The 20,000-nt window shown below is 38.9% G+C and overlaps 2 protein-coding genes and 2 long non-coding RNA genes across 5 annotated transcripts in view; 2 read left to right on the forward strand and 2 right to left on the reverse strand.

Annotated features, from left to right (window-relative positions):
* Window positions 1-4,067, forward strand: part of LOC138973541 (uncharacterized) — a 5,416-nt gene extending 1,349 nt beyond the window's left edge. The window contains exons 4-8 of the mRNA XM_070346258.1: window positions 301-498; window positions 848-1,003; window positions 1,450-1,644; window positions 2,304-2,424; window positions 2,758-4,067. Of these exons, the coding sequence (XP_070202359.1) occupies window positions 301-498; window positions 848-1,003; window positions 1,450-1,644; window positions 2,304-2,424; window positions 2,758-2,884 (797 nt within the window). The 3' untranslated portion in view covers window positions 2,885-4,067. The remainder of the gene's footprint in view (window positions 1-300; window positions 499-847; window positions 1,004-1,449; window positions 1,645-2,303; window positions 2,425-2,757) is intronic.
* Window positions 4,068-4,846: 779 nt separating this feature from the next.
* On the reverse strand, window positions 4,847-15,162 carry LOC138973542 (uncharacterized). The gene is made up of 5 exons (XM_070346259.1): window positions 14,798-15,162; window positions 13,315-13,457; window positions 12,600-12,731; window positions 11,133-11,333; window positions 4,847-9,434 (listed from the first exon to the last, which is right to left on the reverse strand). The coding sequence occupies exons 2-5, from the start codon at window positions 13,367-13,369 to the stop codon at window positions 9,118-9,120; spliced, it is 705 nt and encodes a 234-aa protein (XP_070202360.1). The 5' UTR covers window positions 13,370-13,457; window positions 14,798-15,162; the 3' UTR covers window positions 4,847-9,117.
* An 813-nt stretch (window positions 15,163-15,975) lies between these two features.
* Window positions 15,976-17,506, reverse strand: LOC138973543 (uncharacterized). The gene is made up of 3 exons (XR_011458059.1): window positions 17,371-17,506; window positions 16,658-17,002; window positions 15,976-16,264 (listed from the first exon to the last, which is right to left on the reverse strand). It is a non-coding gene; the product is annotated as an uncharacterized lncRNA (long non-coding RNA).
* A 1,515-nt stretch (window positions 17,507-19,021) lies between these two features.
* The window catches only part of LOC138972317 (uncharacterized), a 5,382-nt gene continuing 4,403 nt past the window's right edge, over window positions 19,022-20,000 (forward strand). The window contains exons 1-3 of one of the 2 annotated variants that reach the window (XR_011457553.1): window positions 19,022-19,093; window positions 19,611-19,674; window positions 19,980-20,000. The exon at window positions 19,980-20,000 is cut by the window's right edge and continues 54 nt beyond it. This is a non-coding gene — a long non-coding RNA (uncharacterized lncRNA). Of the gene's footprint in view, window positions 19,094-19,316; window positions 19,675-19,979 lie in introns of those variants that run through there. The other variant, XR_011457552.1, reaches the window with a different exon arrangement.

Raw genomic sequence — 20,000 nt, forward strand, 5'->3', positions numbered from 1 at the left:
AACGAGGATGGAGTCATTAATGGAGAATTATTTTTATGACTGAAAACATTGTCCTTGCAGATGAAAAGGCTTTCCTACTTTAATAAAACGCGTTTTGCTTAATGTAATATTCTGTTTAGGCAGAAGGAATGTGGGTCCTTCAAAGCGGTAGTGTGTTGCAATGTATTTTTTATTTTTTTAACAATCATTACTTTTTGTTATTTTGAACTTTCTACTTTGAAACAAGATCGTATTTTTTCGAATGCCCTTCATATAATGTTGGCATGCCTCAGATGTATGATACATTATTCTTGATCTCAGTGATCGTGGCAATCTGCTCCTGGAAGGATAGTTCTCTGACATGCGACTTTCAACCTGGTTACAAGGCCATGGTCAAAGGCCACAATGTCACACTGGACATCCTTTGTGCACAACCAGAACATGCTGGGAACTACACGTGCACCACATTACCGCACGGGGATGACCTGCACATAGAAGACTGCAGCTTGTCAGTGGAAGGTATGACATGTTCCCGCTTTGTTTAGAATAAACATGTAGTTAAGTATTCAGGATGGCAAATCAGCACAATTACAATTCATGCTACTGTTAAGACTTCTTTATTTTCTTTGGAATTGATTTTTTCGAAATGTTTTCTTGAGTTAAAAAAAAGGTTGTTTTGGGTTTTTCTTGGATGATTTTTTGTATGATACATCTAGCGGTGCTTTACACTTATTGTAGGCTGATTTTGGCCACTTATGTTTAGCAATTAAGGGTAATTGAAGAAGCCCATATCTGTGGTTTTTTTAAACTGATAAATAGTGTTGTATTCACTTATGATTTACATATTTAGTATCTTTGTTCCTTTTAGGCGAGATGAAAGACACAGACGCAAAAATAACCTGTTTTGCACCAGTGCAACTTTCCCGAGAACAGACAGCACCAGTGACCTGCATCTTTCCTGACAGCTTGAACGCTGCCAGTGTTATGCTGGAAAGATATGACAACCCTTATAACTCACATCAAGGTAATCATTTGGTAGTAGTAGAACTAGTAGTAGTAGTAGTAGTAGTAGTAGTAGTAGTAGAAGTAGTAGTAGTATAGTAGTAGTATAGTAGAAGTAGTAGTATAGTTGTTGTTGTTGTTGTTGTTGTTGTTGTTGTTGTTGTTGTTGTTGTTGTTGTTAAGTAGAAGTAGTGAATGATGATGCAGCACCACTAGTGATGGTTGTGGAGTTGATATCAGATATTTTGTGTTTTATGTGTTTTTTAAAAATATATACGTTTTCGCAGATTTATTTTGGACAAACACTTAAAAGGCAAAAATCATATACACAGATTTCTGGAATAAAATTACTTGGTTTTATTTCTAGAAAACCCTTTGATTTCAGAAACGTTGGGCTGTCTTTCCTTGCCTTACATCAAGATGCGGTACCTTATATTGCCTTATATATGCCTTCACCTCTTGTCACAGAAGAGCTTATTCGCTGCAACACAGAAGCAGAACCCTGCTTTGAACACAGTGATGGATTGGAGATCCGATCTGAACACAGCTCCAGGGATGGCCACAGAGTTCTCACGGGAAATGTTGCCAAGTCTGGGCAGTACGTCTGCAAGGCGGACTTGGGATCCGGACGAAGCAAAACGTGCACCATGAACGTTGATGACCGTATGTATTTTTGTGTTTAATCTGCTTTCCCGTATGGTTTTGTCTTTTCTATTCTCATGTTATCCAACAGTCTTCTTTTCTGAATGTATCAACTTGGTAGTCTGTTCGCCTACCTGCCTGCCCGTCTGTCTGTCTAACTTTATGTTGGCTTTGCCTCAATCCATTCTTATAAATAAAAAGTAATGCCTAAAACTTGGTGGTTTGCTGTACCTCCTCGACACTTTGACTTTGAATATGAATAGGAGGTTATCTTGTATCTAAATGTTGTCTTGGTTAGGCATATACTGACATGCATTTTGGCTTTCTTGGATGGATAGACTGTTTAATTGTGCTCAAGTTAAACAATATTTAAGTTTTCCTGTATTGACTACGATAAATAATTTAGATCAACATGATTTGTGTCAATAGTCATGTCGCAAGCAGATAATTGAGTGGAACATTCAATGATAAAAGATAAAGGCAGTTTATTTGTATCTATTCCACCCATAAGAAGGTAAGAGAGAGAGAGAGAGAGAGAGAGAGAGAGAGAGAGAGAGAGAGAGAGAGAGAGAGAGAGAGAGAGAGAGAGAGAGAGAGAGAGAGAGAGAGAGAGAAACACAATGAGTATGTAGACACCTAGTTAATGGCCATGACACGGTTTGTTCTCTATTTTTGTGCAGGTCCAGAAAAACCAGATACATGGGACAGTTCATTGCATACATTAACAATGTTAATGTATGCGATTCTCATTTGTTTCATCTTGGCTGTCCTTATATTCGGAACTATTCTACTCATAAAAAGGTAAGTATCTGATGAAAAGCTAATACTTACAAACACCCGGGTTTCGTGCTATAATGTTATTTATTTTTGTCATTTAATGAATGAAAAAAGCACATCAAGACACCCCTTCCCCCCCACACAAAAATGGAACGGGGGTCGCCTGAAGCCAATCTAGTATTGCCCAGAAACTCATCCCCAGTCTCCTCAACAGATTTAATGATGATACATATACGGTTTTGCAAGATATGTTCTTCAGATAGCATTCGCAAACCAGTTAAGAACCAACTGAGGGCACCCAGTTACTTTACAAACAGTAAATAACGTTATTTTAATAAGATTGTGTTTGTTTTACAGGTCCAAAAAACACAAGAACCGGCACCGGATTATTTTGCATTCGGGAGCAAAGCTTCTTGAAGAAAAGCAAGTGAATCAGATCTACATCGCAAAACAATCATATAAACAAACGAGAGCAAACAAATGAATAAATGAATGAGTGAATATTGCAAAAAAGGAAGAATAGAAGAAGAACAGGACGAAGGTATAAGGGAGTCCGGTATGAAGCAGGGAAGCACAAACAGACAGAGGGACAACACAAACGGTAGATACATTAACAAAGAGAGACATAACATACAGTTATGCAGGTACGGCTGTACGTACTCTTGCTAACCTTGACCCTCAAAACGCGTTGGACCTGCAATTCAACAGAGGCTGAGAAGTTTTTAACACTGCAGAATCTGCACTTGATGGGCCAAACTTGCATGAGTATGCAAAGCACTTTGTGTCTTTAAATCCTTCTACCAAGTCTTGAATCATATACATATTTGAGTATTTTTCTTCTTGGACAAAATATTGTATTTCAAAGAATTCTCTGGCACCCGTTCAAGATTTACTTTGATAAGAACTAAACGCTACACGTCGAATCAAACTGTGTATGCGTGTTCATTGCATATTTACTTGAATTGCACATATATCGTCATAGTACATTTAATTAAAATACAAAGTAAATAATTATATTATCAAATTTCAACATTAAAAATAAGGTCATACAATATCAAAAACGGCATAGCAGAGAAAAAATGCCACAAACGGTGTGTGTGTGTGTGTGTGTGTGTGTGTGTGTGTGTGTGTGTGTGTGTGTGTGTGTGTGTGTGTGTGTGTGTATGTGTATGTGTGTGTGTGTGTGTGTGTGCACGTGGATGTGGATGTGTGGTTTCGATGACGGGCACCTTTACGTTAAGTGTTGATCGTGTCTGTTTATTCTTGTTGATTTATCTCTTTGTTTGATTTTTGTTTAGTTATTTCATATTTTTTCTCTCATGTTTTCTTCTTTGCTGTTTGGTTCGGAGTTTATTTTTTTGAAAGACACTACATTTTCACTTTTTCTAAGGACTACTTATTATAGTTCTAACTCAAATGTTTTCCATCCTCTGAGATTTTTAAAATCGCCAGAAGTAACTTGTGTTTTCCCTTTACACTTGTTATAACTCGACACGTTAAATGTGCTTGTTTGATGTTTCTGAGATGTTTATTCCATTATTTTAGTGATTTTGGTTTTGTATTGTATTGCCTAGTCTTTCTCATTTAGTGAGTTTGCGTTTATATCGTATTCAATCAAATGTTAGATCTGTTAACATACTATTGTGTGAATTGAAATGATGACAATTCTTGCATATTTTGATATATTTGTTCAAGTCGGAATGTTTGTATGGGCATGTTCGTGTGCGTCAGTTCTCTCTCTATCTTTTTTTCTTTCTTAATCTCCCTCTGTCATTCTATCTGTCTTCGTGTGTTTGTGTGTAGACGTATATAATTATGTGCGTGTGTGTGTGTGTGTGTGTATGTGTGTGTGTATGTGTGTGTGTGTGTGTGTATGTGTGTGTGTATACGTGTAAATGCGTGTTTACATGAGCGTTTTGGTTTGTGTGGGACCGGTTGGTTGTGAGCATGCGCCGAGACGAATAATGCTTTTGGCATGCATTCAAACATTAAGAGCCACAACTGTTATTTAAGACTTGTGTCAAACAGAAGCGTATGTGTCATCTTACAACTGCCACATGTGAAGTAAGCTATGAATATAGATTTGAAAAGGTTGGTCTTCCTGAATAGACCAGGTGTACATGTGAAGGAGCTATTTAAATGGTTGGCGCTGATCCTTTCGTCGCAGATGTTTTTCTCCAGTTAGATGTATGTCTTTATGTAATCCAAGTATTTGACTTTGGTTCTCTACAGCATACATATGCATGCCTGTTTGACTTACCTGCACACACACAGACACGCACACACACACAGACACGCACACACACACCCACGCACGCACGCACGCATGCACGCGCACACACACACACACACACACACACACACACACACACACACACACACACACGACCAAACAAAGACACACATAATACACACCAATGAACCTCAACCCAAAGGGCATCATTAATCTCAATCATGTTAAAGCCTTTTTATTCAAAAAACACTATTTTGTTCAAAAGAAGTAATTAAGACACAGCGCAAATACGTCAGTGGAATAAACATTATTTGCAAACCTAAAATGGTAGGATCACACAACCCAAAGTTTAAACTGAAAAAGTTCACGCAACTTTCAGCTCCTACTCTCTGGTTGCACGTCAAGACAAGGGTTCTTTATTTACTCTTTCTGATTGCTGCTATGTCTATTACTTGCGCCCACCTCCATACCACCAACATGGTGCGTTTTTTCATTAGCATAACACAGTTTTGTTTGTTCTGACTGAACAACAGTAACGATGCTCCAAGGAAAAAAAGGTTAAACAAAAGCACTAGAAAAACAGTCATAAGAAAGCAATCAAAAATGAGAGAACAAAAGAAGAACAACAACATGTTCTTGGAAAATTTAAAAACACAAATTTAGCATGCTTAAATGTAATAAAAAAAAACATCATAAAATGCGCATTCTATTCATGAAAGCTATGACATACATTTTCCAAGAAAACAACAGTTATGTGCGTTAACACTATAATTTGGCGGATGCTTTTAAGCAAAGTAAAATATATACAATAAAGAACTAATTGATACACAACAGTCGCATGTCTTGTGTCGTTCTTACTCGTTTGTGTATGTAGTGTATTTCCTTATTTATCTGTTTGCTTTCTAATTTGCCTTCATCTATATTTGTCTGTTCGTGCTTTTCCCATCTGCCTCTTTCTTAATGTATCAAACCAGAGTATGTGATTGACAGTACATTACTCAACTCATTTATTCCTTTAACTAAATATTTCTCAGCAGCATAAAAGGACGGGTGGACAGATTTTATCTGTCTCAGATGTCTTTTTCTTAAACAACTTCGTGCGTTGTCATTGTCAGAATACCACCACTTATCAACACCACCCGTGCCTTTGTTATTAAAACCGACATCCTGGCTAGTTGGCGCCATTTGACCCAGTCCCTATGCATGGTTTACTACACTATCTCGAAAAAATAACTTCCCTGTAACGTGTACGTGTTCCCGAGAAAATCGCAATGAAGTCATAAAGACTTCACCTTTCAGTTATAACCGTGTACCTGCAGTACAACTTATCTCATCAGATAGTTCGTACAACAGTAACATATATTATGTTCCCTTGCTTAGCTATTTTCGAGTACACCTCTGCCTAGGTCATCTTAACCCTGTCCCGGTTATCCAGTAGGCTTATCACTCTTGATTATAGTGTGAGTTACAGCGATAAACGATTCACTTATGCCATTTTCTATTTAACCTGTCTAATGGTGAAAGTTTAATAAGGTTAAAACTACATTTGTGTGCATATCATTTTGTTTTTCTATCAATCAAAATATAGTTGGTGCAAACACCTTTAAATAGCAATGTTCTTTCACATGTACAACTTCACGGTTTTGTACAAACTGTTTGAGTAACATAAACAACAACAACAACAACAACAACAACAACATCAACAACAACGACGACAACAACTTCACCACCACCACCAACAACAAACACGACAACAACCACACACTCTAAAACAACAACGACAACAACAACAACAACAACAACAACAACGACAACAACAACAACAACAACAACAACAACAACAACAACAACAATAGTTACAACAGTGACATCAACACGAACACCAAAACACATCAAACGGGGACAACATCATGAACAGCAACAACAACGACAATTACAACAACAACAACAACAATCACAACAAGAACAGCATCAATAAGAGCACAGAAGCAACAATCATCATCAATATCATTATCATCACTCCAATCATAATCAACATGCCAACAACAGTAAATCGGATATACTTTGAGGCTTAGACATGACATTGTTCTAATCAAACATTGATAGCATGACTAGAATAATAATTACAGCATCAATCTGCATGGAGAAAAACAGTGAAGGTAATTACATGAACGCACTTTCGAACTTATAATCTCATTCCTTGCTAATACTGATCATCTCTCCTTCCCCTCTCTTTATATAGTCTTATATATATGGGGGAAAGACTATATAAAAAGACTATTATATTATTATTATATTATTATATAATTATTATATTATATTATTATTTGCTTTGCAAATCTCGGTCCCCCTTGAGGAGGGTCTGATGCTCCCAATAGGCTGTCTGTGAAGAGATACTTATTTCTCTCTCTATCTCTGCTAAGAGATTTTAACAAATCTCGGAAGAAAGTCTCTGCTGACTTTTAATTGTTTCTTTCACAATTTCTGATGTTTTATAGATATATATATATATTTATTATTATTATATGTGCACGTCCTAGATACTGGGAAATACTATGGGTTGTCAACTTTGAATGACTGTCACAATATCTCTGAGCAATGGATGACAAAGGGGATGCTTTGATGTCAAAGGGGATGGATTTGACTTACTGTAACAACCAAGTTTGGGTTTCCAAACATTGCTGTGGGTTTTAAACGATTTAATTTTTAGCCAAAATGCCCCCAAAACAGCACCTAAAACTGGGACAAAAATACACCAGTCTGTGTTGCAGCTGTACATAATGGAGAATAAAGCTCTGTGAATTTTATTGTGATGTTTATGGGTCAGCTGAAGGATTATTCTCGACATACACACTCAAGAATTACATCTATTTTTCTTCTTCTGGGAGTTTGATCGGCAAAGAAAACACGTAATCGTGGGTTACCGTCGTTTCCGGTTTCAACTTCATCAAAAAATGCGATCTGCTGAACAAAGGAAACCTCAAAGTTATTCAAAGTCATTATTTATTTATTTCAACAACATTTAGGTTTTCAAAACACAGCACTACGGTAGGAAACAAATTTATTTCAGCTTATAATCGCGCTTGAATGTACCCCACCCTTGTTTCGTTTCCATCTGTAATGCACGAAAGCATGGCCACAGCAGACGACAAATCCCGCATTGCCTATCACACACGCGTTGTGAGATCGCGGGAACACCGTGGAAAGTTCCATTCATGACGTTTGACCCGGTCATGTGAATAGACAATGAGAATTTATCCACCCAATCGTATTCGTTTCCGGTTTTTGAGACGTAACTCACGACAGACCACGCTGTATCTTCACTGTTTGAGACCTGTAAAATCTTTTTTGACAATTGTAGCATATATTCATCGACGAATTTTGCGATATTTTGCTGATTAAAGCTTGATCTGGAGCAAAGTTTGAGCAGCACATGTGTTCTCATGATCGGCGCCATTATGAAATTTTCGATTCTTCTGCAACGCACGATCGACAATCGATTAATTCTCTCATTTAGGATTGTCGCTTATGGAAACTTGAAAATTTCAAACTTTCATGTATGCATAGTTATTTATCTATGTAGTCCACATGCAATAATCAAGTTTTAGTTCTTTTCTTTGGAAATAAAAGACATTACAAACTATGGTTTCCATGTAACTCACGACAGTATTATCTCTATACACATAAACCCAGTGAGCACAGATCGAAAACTTTTTGCTCACTTAAATCTTTCTATCATGTATTAAAACCCAAAAGGGTGCCCAAAAGGCTAGTTGCTACATTTGACCTACAAGAAAAACTGTTGCACCTGGAAATTGCGTGGGTTACGGTTTCCACTTTCTACTTCGATCTAGTTAACTTATGGAAACTTGTAATTTCAAACTTTCATGTTTGCATATTTATTTATCAATGTTGTCCACATGCCACATGCAATAACTGAGCTAAAGTTCTTTCCTGTGGGATATTGAAGCCTAAAGTGGAAACCATGTAACCCACGACATAGAGCGTACTGCATGTGTCTAATTGTCATTTCTAAAGAAACCCCGATATGAAAGGTCCTCTCTTTGACAGAAAAAGATACAGGCATGTCTTTTGTACTTAAAAAAGAGTATTTCACTCAATTCAGTCCTACTTTTTTTCCTGGTGTCCATGTCCCATAGTTGTGACCCAGTATCTATTATATATATATTATACATATAGTCTTTTTATATAGTCTTTCCCCCACTGCCAACACTCCCACCCCCGATTAAGCATCTTGTAGTCTCAAGGAATTAAAGACGGGTGGGATGCATGCAAATGGATGCAAAAAGGGATATTCATATACGTATGTAACAATTGGGTAGCATATTGAAGATCTGCGACAAATCAGGCGAGATTCTAATTATTATATATGCCTAATACCTTGGAGTATAAGGAAAGGCAGACGTCTTAGAACGTCGGAGCTTCAAAGTGTCTTTGCGATGGGTTAAGACTGTTACATGCCTTTAAAGATGCGTATTAACATAGCAAGGATCGTCAATCTTTCCTTCGCATTTCAGGAAGCTGGCTGCATCAAGGGACGCAGACTCATCATTCTTACAAGACATTGCGAACGACTTAGGATTTACAGTGCTTGCTGGCTTCATGTCTTTTCTGAAGCTAGCACAAGAGCGTGCTCGTGCGTCTTTCTGGCTGTCATCTGGTTGTGAAGGAGTGGAAGAAGCCTGTGTTGCTCTCAGGTCTGCTGTAGAACCGACTGGATGAAGATAGTAGTCGTCAGCACTAGAATCCATTCTTTGGTCGGAGACATCTCCTTGGGCACCTGTTTCATATTTGGGAACAATTGGTTCAAGTAGCTGCTCTCTTGAGCTTTTGGATAAGTCTATACAATTGGATGTGCCTTTTACCCTCCACCATCCTCCTCACTATCACTCCCCACCAAAAGAATGTACGCATCTTTGCTTTTGTACCTTGGCAAAGTTGTAATCAAAGGCTTTGGAGAAGAACAAACCAAGACAAAGCTTTTGATAAGTAAGCTTAGCATTGGATAATGCGTGTGTCCTGTATTTCATTATCGATTACTTACAGAATTTTTTTTTTAGATATTCAAACTATTTGCAACTCGGAAAACCATTCAATGTGATATTTACGTGCATTGTGAGTGTCTATTTGAAATAAAAATTAGAATTCTATTTTGATTCATATGCTTCATTCACCTTCCTTCCGTTTTATGTTTCGTGGAAGGCACACGTATTCCTGAAATGGACATTAAACACTACTGCTAGTATCGTAAGCGGTCTTTTGATTTGGGTAGGATACATATCTTACAGCACATTTGCATAATAGTTTACATGTGCAGTAAAAATAACAGATATTTTTTCAAAGAGGAGAGGGTGGTAATGTTACTAAGGGATCGACCATTTCCACGAAGACCAATGTTAATATTTAGAGGGACAAGCATAAAAGAACATTTTCCTCATAATGTACAGAGGTGTTGGGACATTGATTTTAATAACTGCGAATGTAGAGGGTTGGCAATAATCCATGTACACACTTGGCAAACGACATTGAAATTCTTCCTTGTGTCAGTGAGTATCCAATTTGTGACTCGACGACAACTGTGCAGCCATTCACATAATTGATATATACACGTGCAGATGAAAGTAACACTTGAATTGCATCCATTGTAGCATTGAATGTGTTGACCAGTTGTGGTTTGCCAATTTGGTAATCGCTAAATTTGGACTCTGTTCTTTTACACTTTAAGTCCGATTTTCTTTGAATAAATGACATCGACTACTAGGCAAGCGTCCAAGTAGCCTTTCTTTATCAATGTTAACACATCTGGACAATTTACCGTAAGCCGACTGTAAAATCAATCATTTTTCCGTTATGGTTGAACAATTAGAGCACCGTTGGGCGTCGATATTCACGACTGTATTCTTCGTTTTTACCCACCCCACCCCCCTCCTCCTCTCTGTAAATCGAATATGAGTAGGAGTCTTTACGAGGGTGCCAACTTTAAGCAAATGGTAAACAACAAAGTGTACTACTAGTACAATTCAGAGAAGGAGTGGCACAGTGGTTATATTGCTTGTCTCTCACACTGACGGTTGGGAATCGACCCATACTTGAGCCGGGTACAATTTTTTCTTATTCTGAGTGCTCTCCAGTCACTCATGTAGGGCTCGGGAAGGCGAGAGAGATGAGTTTGGCACCGCCCTCATAAAGCTGGCACTGACAAGTTAAAATCTCTAACAACTTGCTCCACTGCTGACCAAATATGGTAACGGGAATACCTTTACCTTGTACTACAATTGCTACCACTATACTACCGCTACTCCCGTCATCACTACTAACCCTACTAAACTACTGTCTGTTCCATTAAAATATATCTAGCGTTTATTTCCTAATCAACTCTAAATTAATATGCTTCTAAACACATAGTTAAATGCAAATTAAGACCAAATGCACCGTTTGTCAGTGTTGTATTCAGAGCTTGAATATTTACGATACTCACCTGTTTCGGAACCAGATGACGTGTCATCCACCTCTTCATAAGTGTGGTTGCTGTGAGACTCATCAGACTGTCTGCTCTGTCGCTCTTGCAGATCGTGCATAGCGATTGCTGCATGTTGAAGTCCTTGTGGACGGTGTGGCAATCCTCTGGGAGGCCCTTGGGCAGGGTTATTCTCGTAAATGCGGGACTGAGGCTTTCGTACTGTAAAATGGTTTGGAGACAAATTAATAAAACATGATACGAGGAATGCGCCGAGAGGCTTTGCTTTTGTTTTCTTTTGAATGACTGAATGTGGAAATGTATATACTGACTTTGTTAGAAATATAAAAATGCAGAAAAAAGTTAAACGTACGTTTAGGCACAAAAAAAATAGGTGTGGTTAAGGTAACATAGCCCCCCAAAAATAGGGTAGGAAGGTAGGCAATCACTTTTTTTTTTTTTTACTTTTTTTTTAATGTGTACAAATTAAACCTACTTGACAGGGAAATAAGTGTGCGACTCGAGCGCTTTCGCTTTCATTGCGTTTTCTGTACTCGGGTTTTTTTGTTTTTTGTTGTTGACAGATGTAATAAAAAGTTATAGGGTCGGCCCCTAAAAATAGGGTAGGTCGGGTTACCGTAACCACACCTATTTTTTTTTTAGGCCTTATAGGCATTCACAAATACAACCAGTGTAAAAGGATACATGTACTGCAAAACGGGTTTAAATACATGTTACAAAGGGGTGTCCGATTTGTTCAAATATTGTTCTTCAACCGCTGATGCACACATTTCCTCTTATAGTGCGCCTCTACAATTGATGTCTTAAGGTCACGTTCTTATAAACCATATGCACAGTGCAGCTTTGTGGTACTGACTGTAGATGCTAAACGGACATGTTTGTGTGTGTGAGCGATCATATTAACCACCACAGATGTAATCCGGCTTTTAAGACGTGATAAGAGCATCCTCAAACCCAAACACATGCCACTAGGGAACAGTCTGACTGTTTCCTGTTTAACGTGAAATGTTTATGTTGAAAAAATGTGTAAGTGACATGACAATGAGGGGGGCGATGCTTTACCACGTGCACCGGGAATGGGCTTTTTGGACGTAACGTGCATGGGAATGGGGAAATTCTCGTAGCGTGCACCGTGCACAGAGGTCCGGCGTGCACCGTGCATGGAGCTTTTTCGTAACGTGCACCGTGGATCACCGTGCATGGCACTTTTGGCCTCAACGTGCACGTGCACAGACCCCCTCCCCCCCCCCCCCCCATGGTGACCCTCGACAATCTGCTAAATAAGATGAGCAATACATTTCTGTTTTACGCAGATTGCAACCATGTTGGTATGTGTTCAAGTGTAAGTATACTCTTATTTAATGCGAAAGCCTGCACAATTATGCAGATTTGTAGCAGTGAACATGAGCGCCGTGTACGCAGTGAGGTCGGTCTAGTCCCAACGCACCCCAAATACGCATAATTTACCTGTTCTGATGATGATACAAGAGATCGTCACAACAAGCAAGAGTCCACAAATGACACTGATGGTACTGATACCAAGAGCTCCAAGCGGTGGGTGGATGATATATGTTGCATTAGGGATACCAGTTGTGGTCTCTGAAATCAAATAACCCAGATTTAGTTTATGAGAGAGAGAGAGAGAGAGAGAGAGAGAGAGAGAGAGAGAGAGAGAGAGAGAGAGAGAGAGAGAGTAAGATAGAGAGAGAGAGAGAGAGAGAGAGCGAGAGAGAGAGAGAGAGAGAGAGAGAAGAGAGAGAGAGAGAGAGAGAGAGAGAGAGAGAGAGAGAGAGAGAGAGAGAGAGAGAGAGAGAGAGAGAGAGAGAGATAGAGAGTATTAAACACATTCTCTTTGTGAAGTAAGATTGAAGTAGAATTAAGCCAACAACAAACTAAACTAATATGCGTTTAGATTGTTACAAAATAAATCATGCATGTTAAGCTCTATGGTAAACCCCCTGTAGATCTTTATAGCATTTCATGTTGTTTTTGTTTGTGTGTGTTTTTTAAAGAAAAGTCTCTTGTCTGGTATTTCATTACCTTGAAATATTAACACACAATATTATGAGAATTAAACTTGGAAAATAGCTGCGCAACTTACAACGATCAACACAACAACAACAGAAAAGAGCAAAAGTCGAAAATTAGATATAGTCGTTTGGACAAACGAGAGAGACCTTACCTTCTCCTATGTTGAACACCACAACATCCGAACCATCCCCGTTGGACAACTGCATTTGCCACTGACCCCCTATTTCAACCTTTTTATCTGTCACTTTGATTTTCAGTTTGAGATCTGGTGGACTTCCAAATACATTCCAGGCGCTGAAATAGCAAGTACAATAAGTCAGACAACACTTCCTTTTTTAAACATAAGTAATAATGCGTGAGAGAGAGAGAGAGAGAGAGAGAGAGAGAGAGAGAGAGAGAGAGAGAGAGAGAGAGAGAGAGAGGGATCGAGAGATAGAGACAGAGACAGACAGAGAACACTGAACACTGAATGGTTTATTGTACGAAGGCCACATGCCCAAATAGGAGGGGGGAGGGGAGCGGGGGAGGGGAGCGGTGGAGGGGAGCGGGGGAGGGGGAGGGGGGGAGGTCTCGACAGAGAACAGAAGAAGAACAATATAACTGATTGTACTCTGGGAAGGTCAACATCAACATATTCATTTGCAATTTAGCTCAGAAAACACATTTTTTTTCCGTCTAATCGCGTAGTATATGTACATTGTTGCAAGAGACCTACACCTCATGGATTCTCTATATTTAATAACTTTTTCAAATGTCCATTAATTGGAAGCACATCTAGTCTAAACTGGGCGAGCCCAACTCGAAAATAGTAAATGTTAACAATTGAAATATATACAGTTCCACAGACAACATGTCCTGATAACCCATTAAAGGACCCTCCCATTGACCATTTTCAAAGGGATTATCTTTGTAAACAAAGAAATAAACAATAACGTAATTCAAACTGGGCAGTCCGGATAATGTGGGTCATGGGCGACCCATATGGAACTACTAGAATGGGTTGGATCGTGTACGACCCATACTTTCAACCTTGACTCTTTCTTTAAAAAGTAGGGGTCGTACACGACCCACATCATCGTCCAAATCGTGATCCGGTGAAGGTTAAATGTGTAATACAAACTGTAGCAGTATTCAATCGAATAGTTTTGGCCCATCCTTACTAAACATTCATCAATCTTAACTTACATACACGTAAAAACAAAAACACTTAAAACGTGTGGGAGTCAGACGAAATAAAAACCTGTTTTTGACAATACTACTCGAACATCAGTTGCCCAAAACTTGTGTCCATGTTCATCCAAAGTTTAAAGGATTTAATATGCCTGTTTCGGAAGCCGTTTTCGTATCATCCATTTCAAGCAAGTGGAATCAATACCGCAAACATCGTAAATAGGCATTGCTATACAAACGATATCTTCTCAATTCTTCATAAACCATCATGTTCGATGTACGAGTTGGAACTCCCAAAACACGCCTACATTCCATCCACACGCAAATACAACTGCATGTACGGACAGATAAAATGACAGAGAAGAACATACATACTTATATAAACCGACACAGATACATTAAGAAAATGAACACAACAATAACAGCAAAAACACGACTACAACCACAACAACAAACAAGCTCACTTGTGAGGCAAGAATGTATGCGAAGGAAACCCAGGCTTGACATTTCCGGAAGACAAGGCAGTCAGTTTGATGGCAGTAATTGTTGCTGTGTGTGATCGAAAAGGGACGGAAAAGAACGTGCTTTGGCCATCTTTCTCTACTCTAGGAATGCCAGTGAACTTCGGAGGACCTGTACAACAAAAGATACATTTCAGTTTGATGAAAAGGGTAACTCATTATTTTATACACCATGCCATTGCCTTTTAAGGATTAAGCTGGAAACTTAAAGCATAACTAACACGGATCTTTTTCCTTGATCAGCGTGTACCTCATTGAAAGAGTAACGTTTCAATTCAACAATGAGTCATCGCTTTTACAATTGTTTGCTTCCCCTTGCTAGATTCTAGGACAGTTGCATTCTCAGGGTAAAACACGGCGAAGCACACTACAACATGCAAAACCAGCTGCACTGTGTTCTTCGAAAGGGCGGAAAGGCACGGATCTTATAGGTAGTCATCAAATTAGTGCAAAAGAACTAACACCCGTTTAATTGCAGATAGTGAGAGAGAGAGAGAAGAGAGACAGAGAGAGAGACAGAGAGAGAGACAGAGAGAGAGAGAGAGAGAGACGCTTTGACGCTTTGACATTTTATTGAATAAACACGAAGGTTCATTTCAAAATGGGTTGGTTGGGGTAAAGGGTACAGCTTTGCGAGACATTTAAAACAATACACAATATTCATCGTTTCCGTCGCGGCATGGAAACCAGACCGCGTTGAGTGTCTGTGTCTTCTAGGTTTAGCACAGTCGTTCGCATCGTGGAGTGAGATCTTTTATCATCCAGATTGTCAATCACCTGGTGCACTGCCTATACCACCGCCAATATTACGCAAGATCCTGTCAGAGAGAGAGAGAGAGAGAGAGAGAGAGAGAGAGAGAGAGAGAGAGAGAGAGAGAGAGAGAGAGAGAGAGAGAGAGAGAGAGAGAGAGAGAGATCGAGAGAGAGAGAGATAGAGAGAGATAGAGAGAGAGAGAGATGCTAACCTTCTTAGACAAAGGTGGGGTGATTGCTTAAAATAATACTATTTCGTATTATGTTTTTGTAGATTTGCTGGCGTTTTTGTTTTTAGCTTGGTCGTTGCTTTTGTTTTCTAGTGTAAGCATGTTCAACTAAATGCGAGAGCAGAGAACTCACACTCAATCAGCAGAGGAATTATACTTCTGTTCACACCAGGCTCTTCCATGTCGCACACCACGTACCCCATGTCATCACATTGCACGTTTGAAATGACATGTACAATTTGCATATTGTCAGTTCGGTAAACTGGTTTCATCTCCGTTCCATTCTCCCATAAAAGCCGGACAGTCGGTTGTGTGCCTGGATACCCTTTTTGTGTTGAGCAGACAACAGCCACAGAAGAATCTGGTGCAATGGATACTGTTTTCTTGTTGTCCACCTTCAGAGAAAAGTCGCTTATTTCTGGTGGATCTGTTAATAAAATAATACCAATTCAAGCCTGAATTGTTAAAGGGATAAGAATGAGTCAGGATGGAGAGTGTCGATGGATTGACCAATTCTTGAGACAAGTTTGTGAAAAGAAATGTTAATCACATTGTTAACCTTTGAAAACAAACGCTTAACAGTATTTTAGATACATAAATCATCTCTAAATTCATACATACAACTTCGGCAAAATAATGCATCGCTTCAATAAAATAAAATACAAGTAAATAAAGAACAAACCACAATAAATCGACAAACAAAATCAACAAGTCAATCAACAAATCTATAATTCCTTTAATCATCCCACAAATCAATCAATAACTGTATATTTAGATAATTTTGGGTACCAATGTTGACACGTTCACACTTTCAACTTACAGGTTACAGTGACATCAATGGATTCATGTTCGTGAACCACAGAAGTCTGTACATGCCATGTCCATGTTCCATTGTCTTCTCTGTGGATTTCAGTCACCAGGCCATACATTTCGGAGTCTTCATCCAGGCATTCGCAGGCTGGAGGATCTGTTTGCTCGCAACCTAATTTCGAAATATTTAACTGACAAAACAGTTTTCCCGTTTTGGCGTGCTTGACCTCAACTGTGGATTGTGATATACCATTATCCAGGCATTTGTTGCGTATTTGGAATGATATGTTCACCTCAGAATGCTCCGGTACAACAAGAGTTTGGTTGTTTGTGTTGGGGAATATTATGTTTGAACCTGGAAAAAAGAGGATTAAAACGTGTATAATGGAGCGTTCCACATAAAAAAGTGACAATCTCTCTCTCTCTCTCTCTCTCTCTGTCTCTGTCTATTTCTCTCTCTCTCTGTCTCTCTCTCTCTCTGTTTTTCTCTCTCTCTATCTGTCTCTCTGTCTCTGTCTCTCTCTCTATCTCACACACACACACACACATACACACACATACACACACACACACACGCACACACACTCACACACACACACACACACACATACACACACACACACACACATACACACACACACACACACACAACCATTTGCACATGCGTTAATCAGATTCGAAGCTTTTCGTTGGGTATAGTTATGCTACGCACAGATCACTTACATGAAGGATCACACTGTGTATAGTTGGCAGAAAGCAGCATCCCACAAACAAATACCAGAAAGTCGACTGGATCCCTCATCATTAATATACTGATTGAAACCACATTCTGTCTTGATTGCACTACCCACGTGAAAGTTATCAGAAAGACTAACGATGTGTTTCCGCAAAGGTTTTATAATAATATCATTTTACTGTGTTAAACTGAGTGTTCAATAATTATGTATGCATACGATGTTTTTCATGCAAACAGCGTAAGGAAATAATTTTACTTTCGATGACACTCATTTGAAATCGATTGTACTTGAAGCTATAGAGGTTGTAAAGCTCAACCTGCAGCCACAGCAACAGCAACAGATACAACATAGTTCACACCACACCAATTAAAGACATTGTAACAAAGCACAATATACATGGTCGTGCATGAGTATCTGCAGTAATTGTTTCCGTCCCGTGAGGTAAAGGAAACTGACATTTAAGTTACAAAAGTGCGCATGTGCGTGTTGTTTGTGTGTGTGTGTGTGTGTGTGTGTGTGTGTGTGTGTGTGGTGTGTGTGTGTGGTATGTGTGTGTGTGTGTGTGTATGTGCATGTGTGTGTGTGTGTGTGTGTGTGCGCGTATGTTCGTGTGTGTGTGTGCGTATGTACGTGTGTGTGTGGGAGGTGAGTGTGGGGGAATATGCGTGCTTGCGTGCGTGTATGCGTGTGTACGTGTGTGTGTGTGTGTGTGTGTGTGTGTGTGTGTGTGTTTATGTATGTATGTGTTTCTGTTTGTGTGTGGAACTATCTTTTCATTTAAAGATGATGTTTTGTTGGTACTACAGTGGTTTTTTTGTAAGGCAACGTGCATTGACTCGGCGAAGATTGTTCAGTTTGAACTGACAAACATGTCAAAAAAGGCATCTCCTTTTGATCAAAAAATCCGAATTGATAGAATTACATGTTACTTACCCAACTTGCTTGCGTTCTCAGTTGGGCACCTATACGCTTTAACTGAGTCTGCACCTGTATCTGACTTTTTTTAGTACTAGTGCTCTGATGCCACCAGAGTGTTTTATGTATGTTTTAGAACTATCTTGTGCGGTTATTCACATAATGTCCTTATTTGCATTTATTTTTTCAATTGTGTTATATTCCTTTTTTTCTTTTTTCTTTTTTAATCTGGTTTATATTTCACATGTGTTTGGTACTTTTCGGACTTTTGTGGATTTGGTCTGAGAATAAAGCATTTTGCGGGTACCCCTTTGTTGATGGTTTTGGGTCTTTATCCGTGTCCATGTTTAGTCAACACGTCTTGTGAATGAATAAGCTACTGATAAAAAAAAGTATAGAGCGCCTCTCAGTATTACATGTTTAAGCTTGTGAGCATCAACTAGGCTATTAAATGGTTTAAGCTTCGAAATAGTAAACACGATCACATGGATTGGGCCAACATTCCAGCACACAGCCAAGTGTATGGGCTCAACTGCGACGTACGTTTTGAAAAATAGCGAGGGTTAATTTTCTTGTAAAGATTGTCCCCGTGAATAGGCAAGACTTCGTCATTAATGTAGATATGACTCGAATCCTGATATAGACTCTCTTCTTGTTGTGTCCTTCACAACACATGTGTGTATTGTGGAGTGATACTGTTTGCTTTTTAAAATACCTTTGCGATAAGTGGTGACACGTACTCGATGCAAGACGATCTGCCATTTCATTGTTGATTTGTTGCTGTTACTTCTAACGTACGTGTTCGTCACTGACGTGTCTTGTCTTGCATATCCACACATTATCCAACCAAATAAGTCATGACGTTACTTGGCAACGCACAAGTTGTGGTTCTTAAGTGAAAAGTACCCAGCATCAACAGCGATTAATTAATTGTTTTATGTCTTTCCATTGATTGATTTCTGTATTTAATAATATTCATTTGTACGCAATTTATTTATTTCAGGATTATTTTTTATCGATGTTTGTGTTGTTCTTTAACTTGTAGGGACATAGATGTCTTTGTAAATTACACTGTCAGTCTACGCTTCCATTGCTATTCACTTACATCACAAATTGCACATGACAGCCTTTTCTCTGAACCGGTTTTGGCCGACCAGACAGGGTTACATAGACCTCGACACTACCCGTACCTGCAAGGTGCTCAGACAGGTAGATTTGGAATACTGCCAAATGTAGTATGCCAAATAGGGAGCCGTGTAACATATGACTAGACAGTGTGTTGCACAGTCACTTTTATGTTTATCTCATCAGAACAGGATAGGACAGCCTACTAAGAGGCTGTGAGTTTTAACTACACGTCATGCAACAGTCTGAGGTGAGGAAGAATATTGCCTTCATAAATTCCTTGACTTGACATTTTTAATTCAAATTATTTGTTAATTAATAACTGTGTAATTGTTTGTAATTGATCATTATGAATTACATGCTGTTATACTCTTACGCATGTTTTGTACACGTCTGCTATCAATAGAATGGTCTGATTCAAAGAATGCCAGGACATGTAGCTCATGTCAAAACCTAGTATTGAAATTAACTCAATCATATTTAGAAACATTAACTCAATATACTGCAGCGTATTTGCACTTATCAGTCAACACACATTTGTTGTTAAATGTGCAGAAACCAGAATGAAGGCACGGA

This window comes from Littorina saxatilis, linkage group LG8, assembly GCF_037325665.1.
Source record: "Littorina saxatilis isolate snail1 linkage group LG8, US_GU_Lsax_2.0, whole genome shotgun sequence".
Taxonomy (NCBI): domain Eukaryota; kingdom Metazoa; phylum Mollusca; class Gastropoda; order Littorinimorpha; family Littorinidae; genus Littorina; species Littorina saxatilis.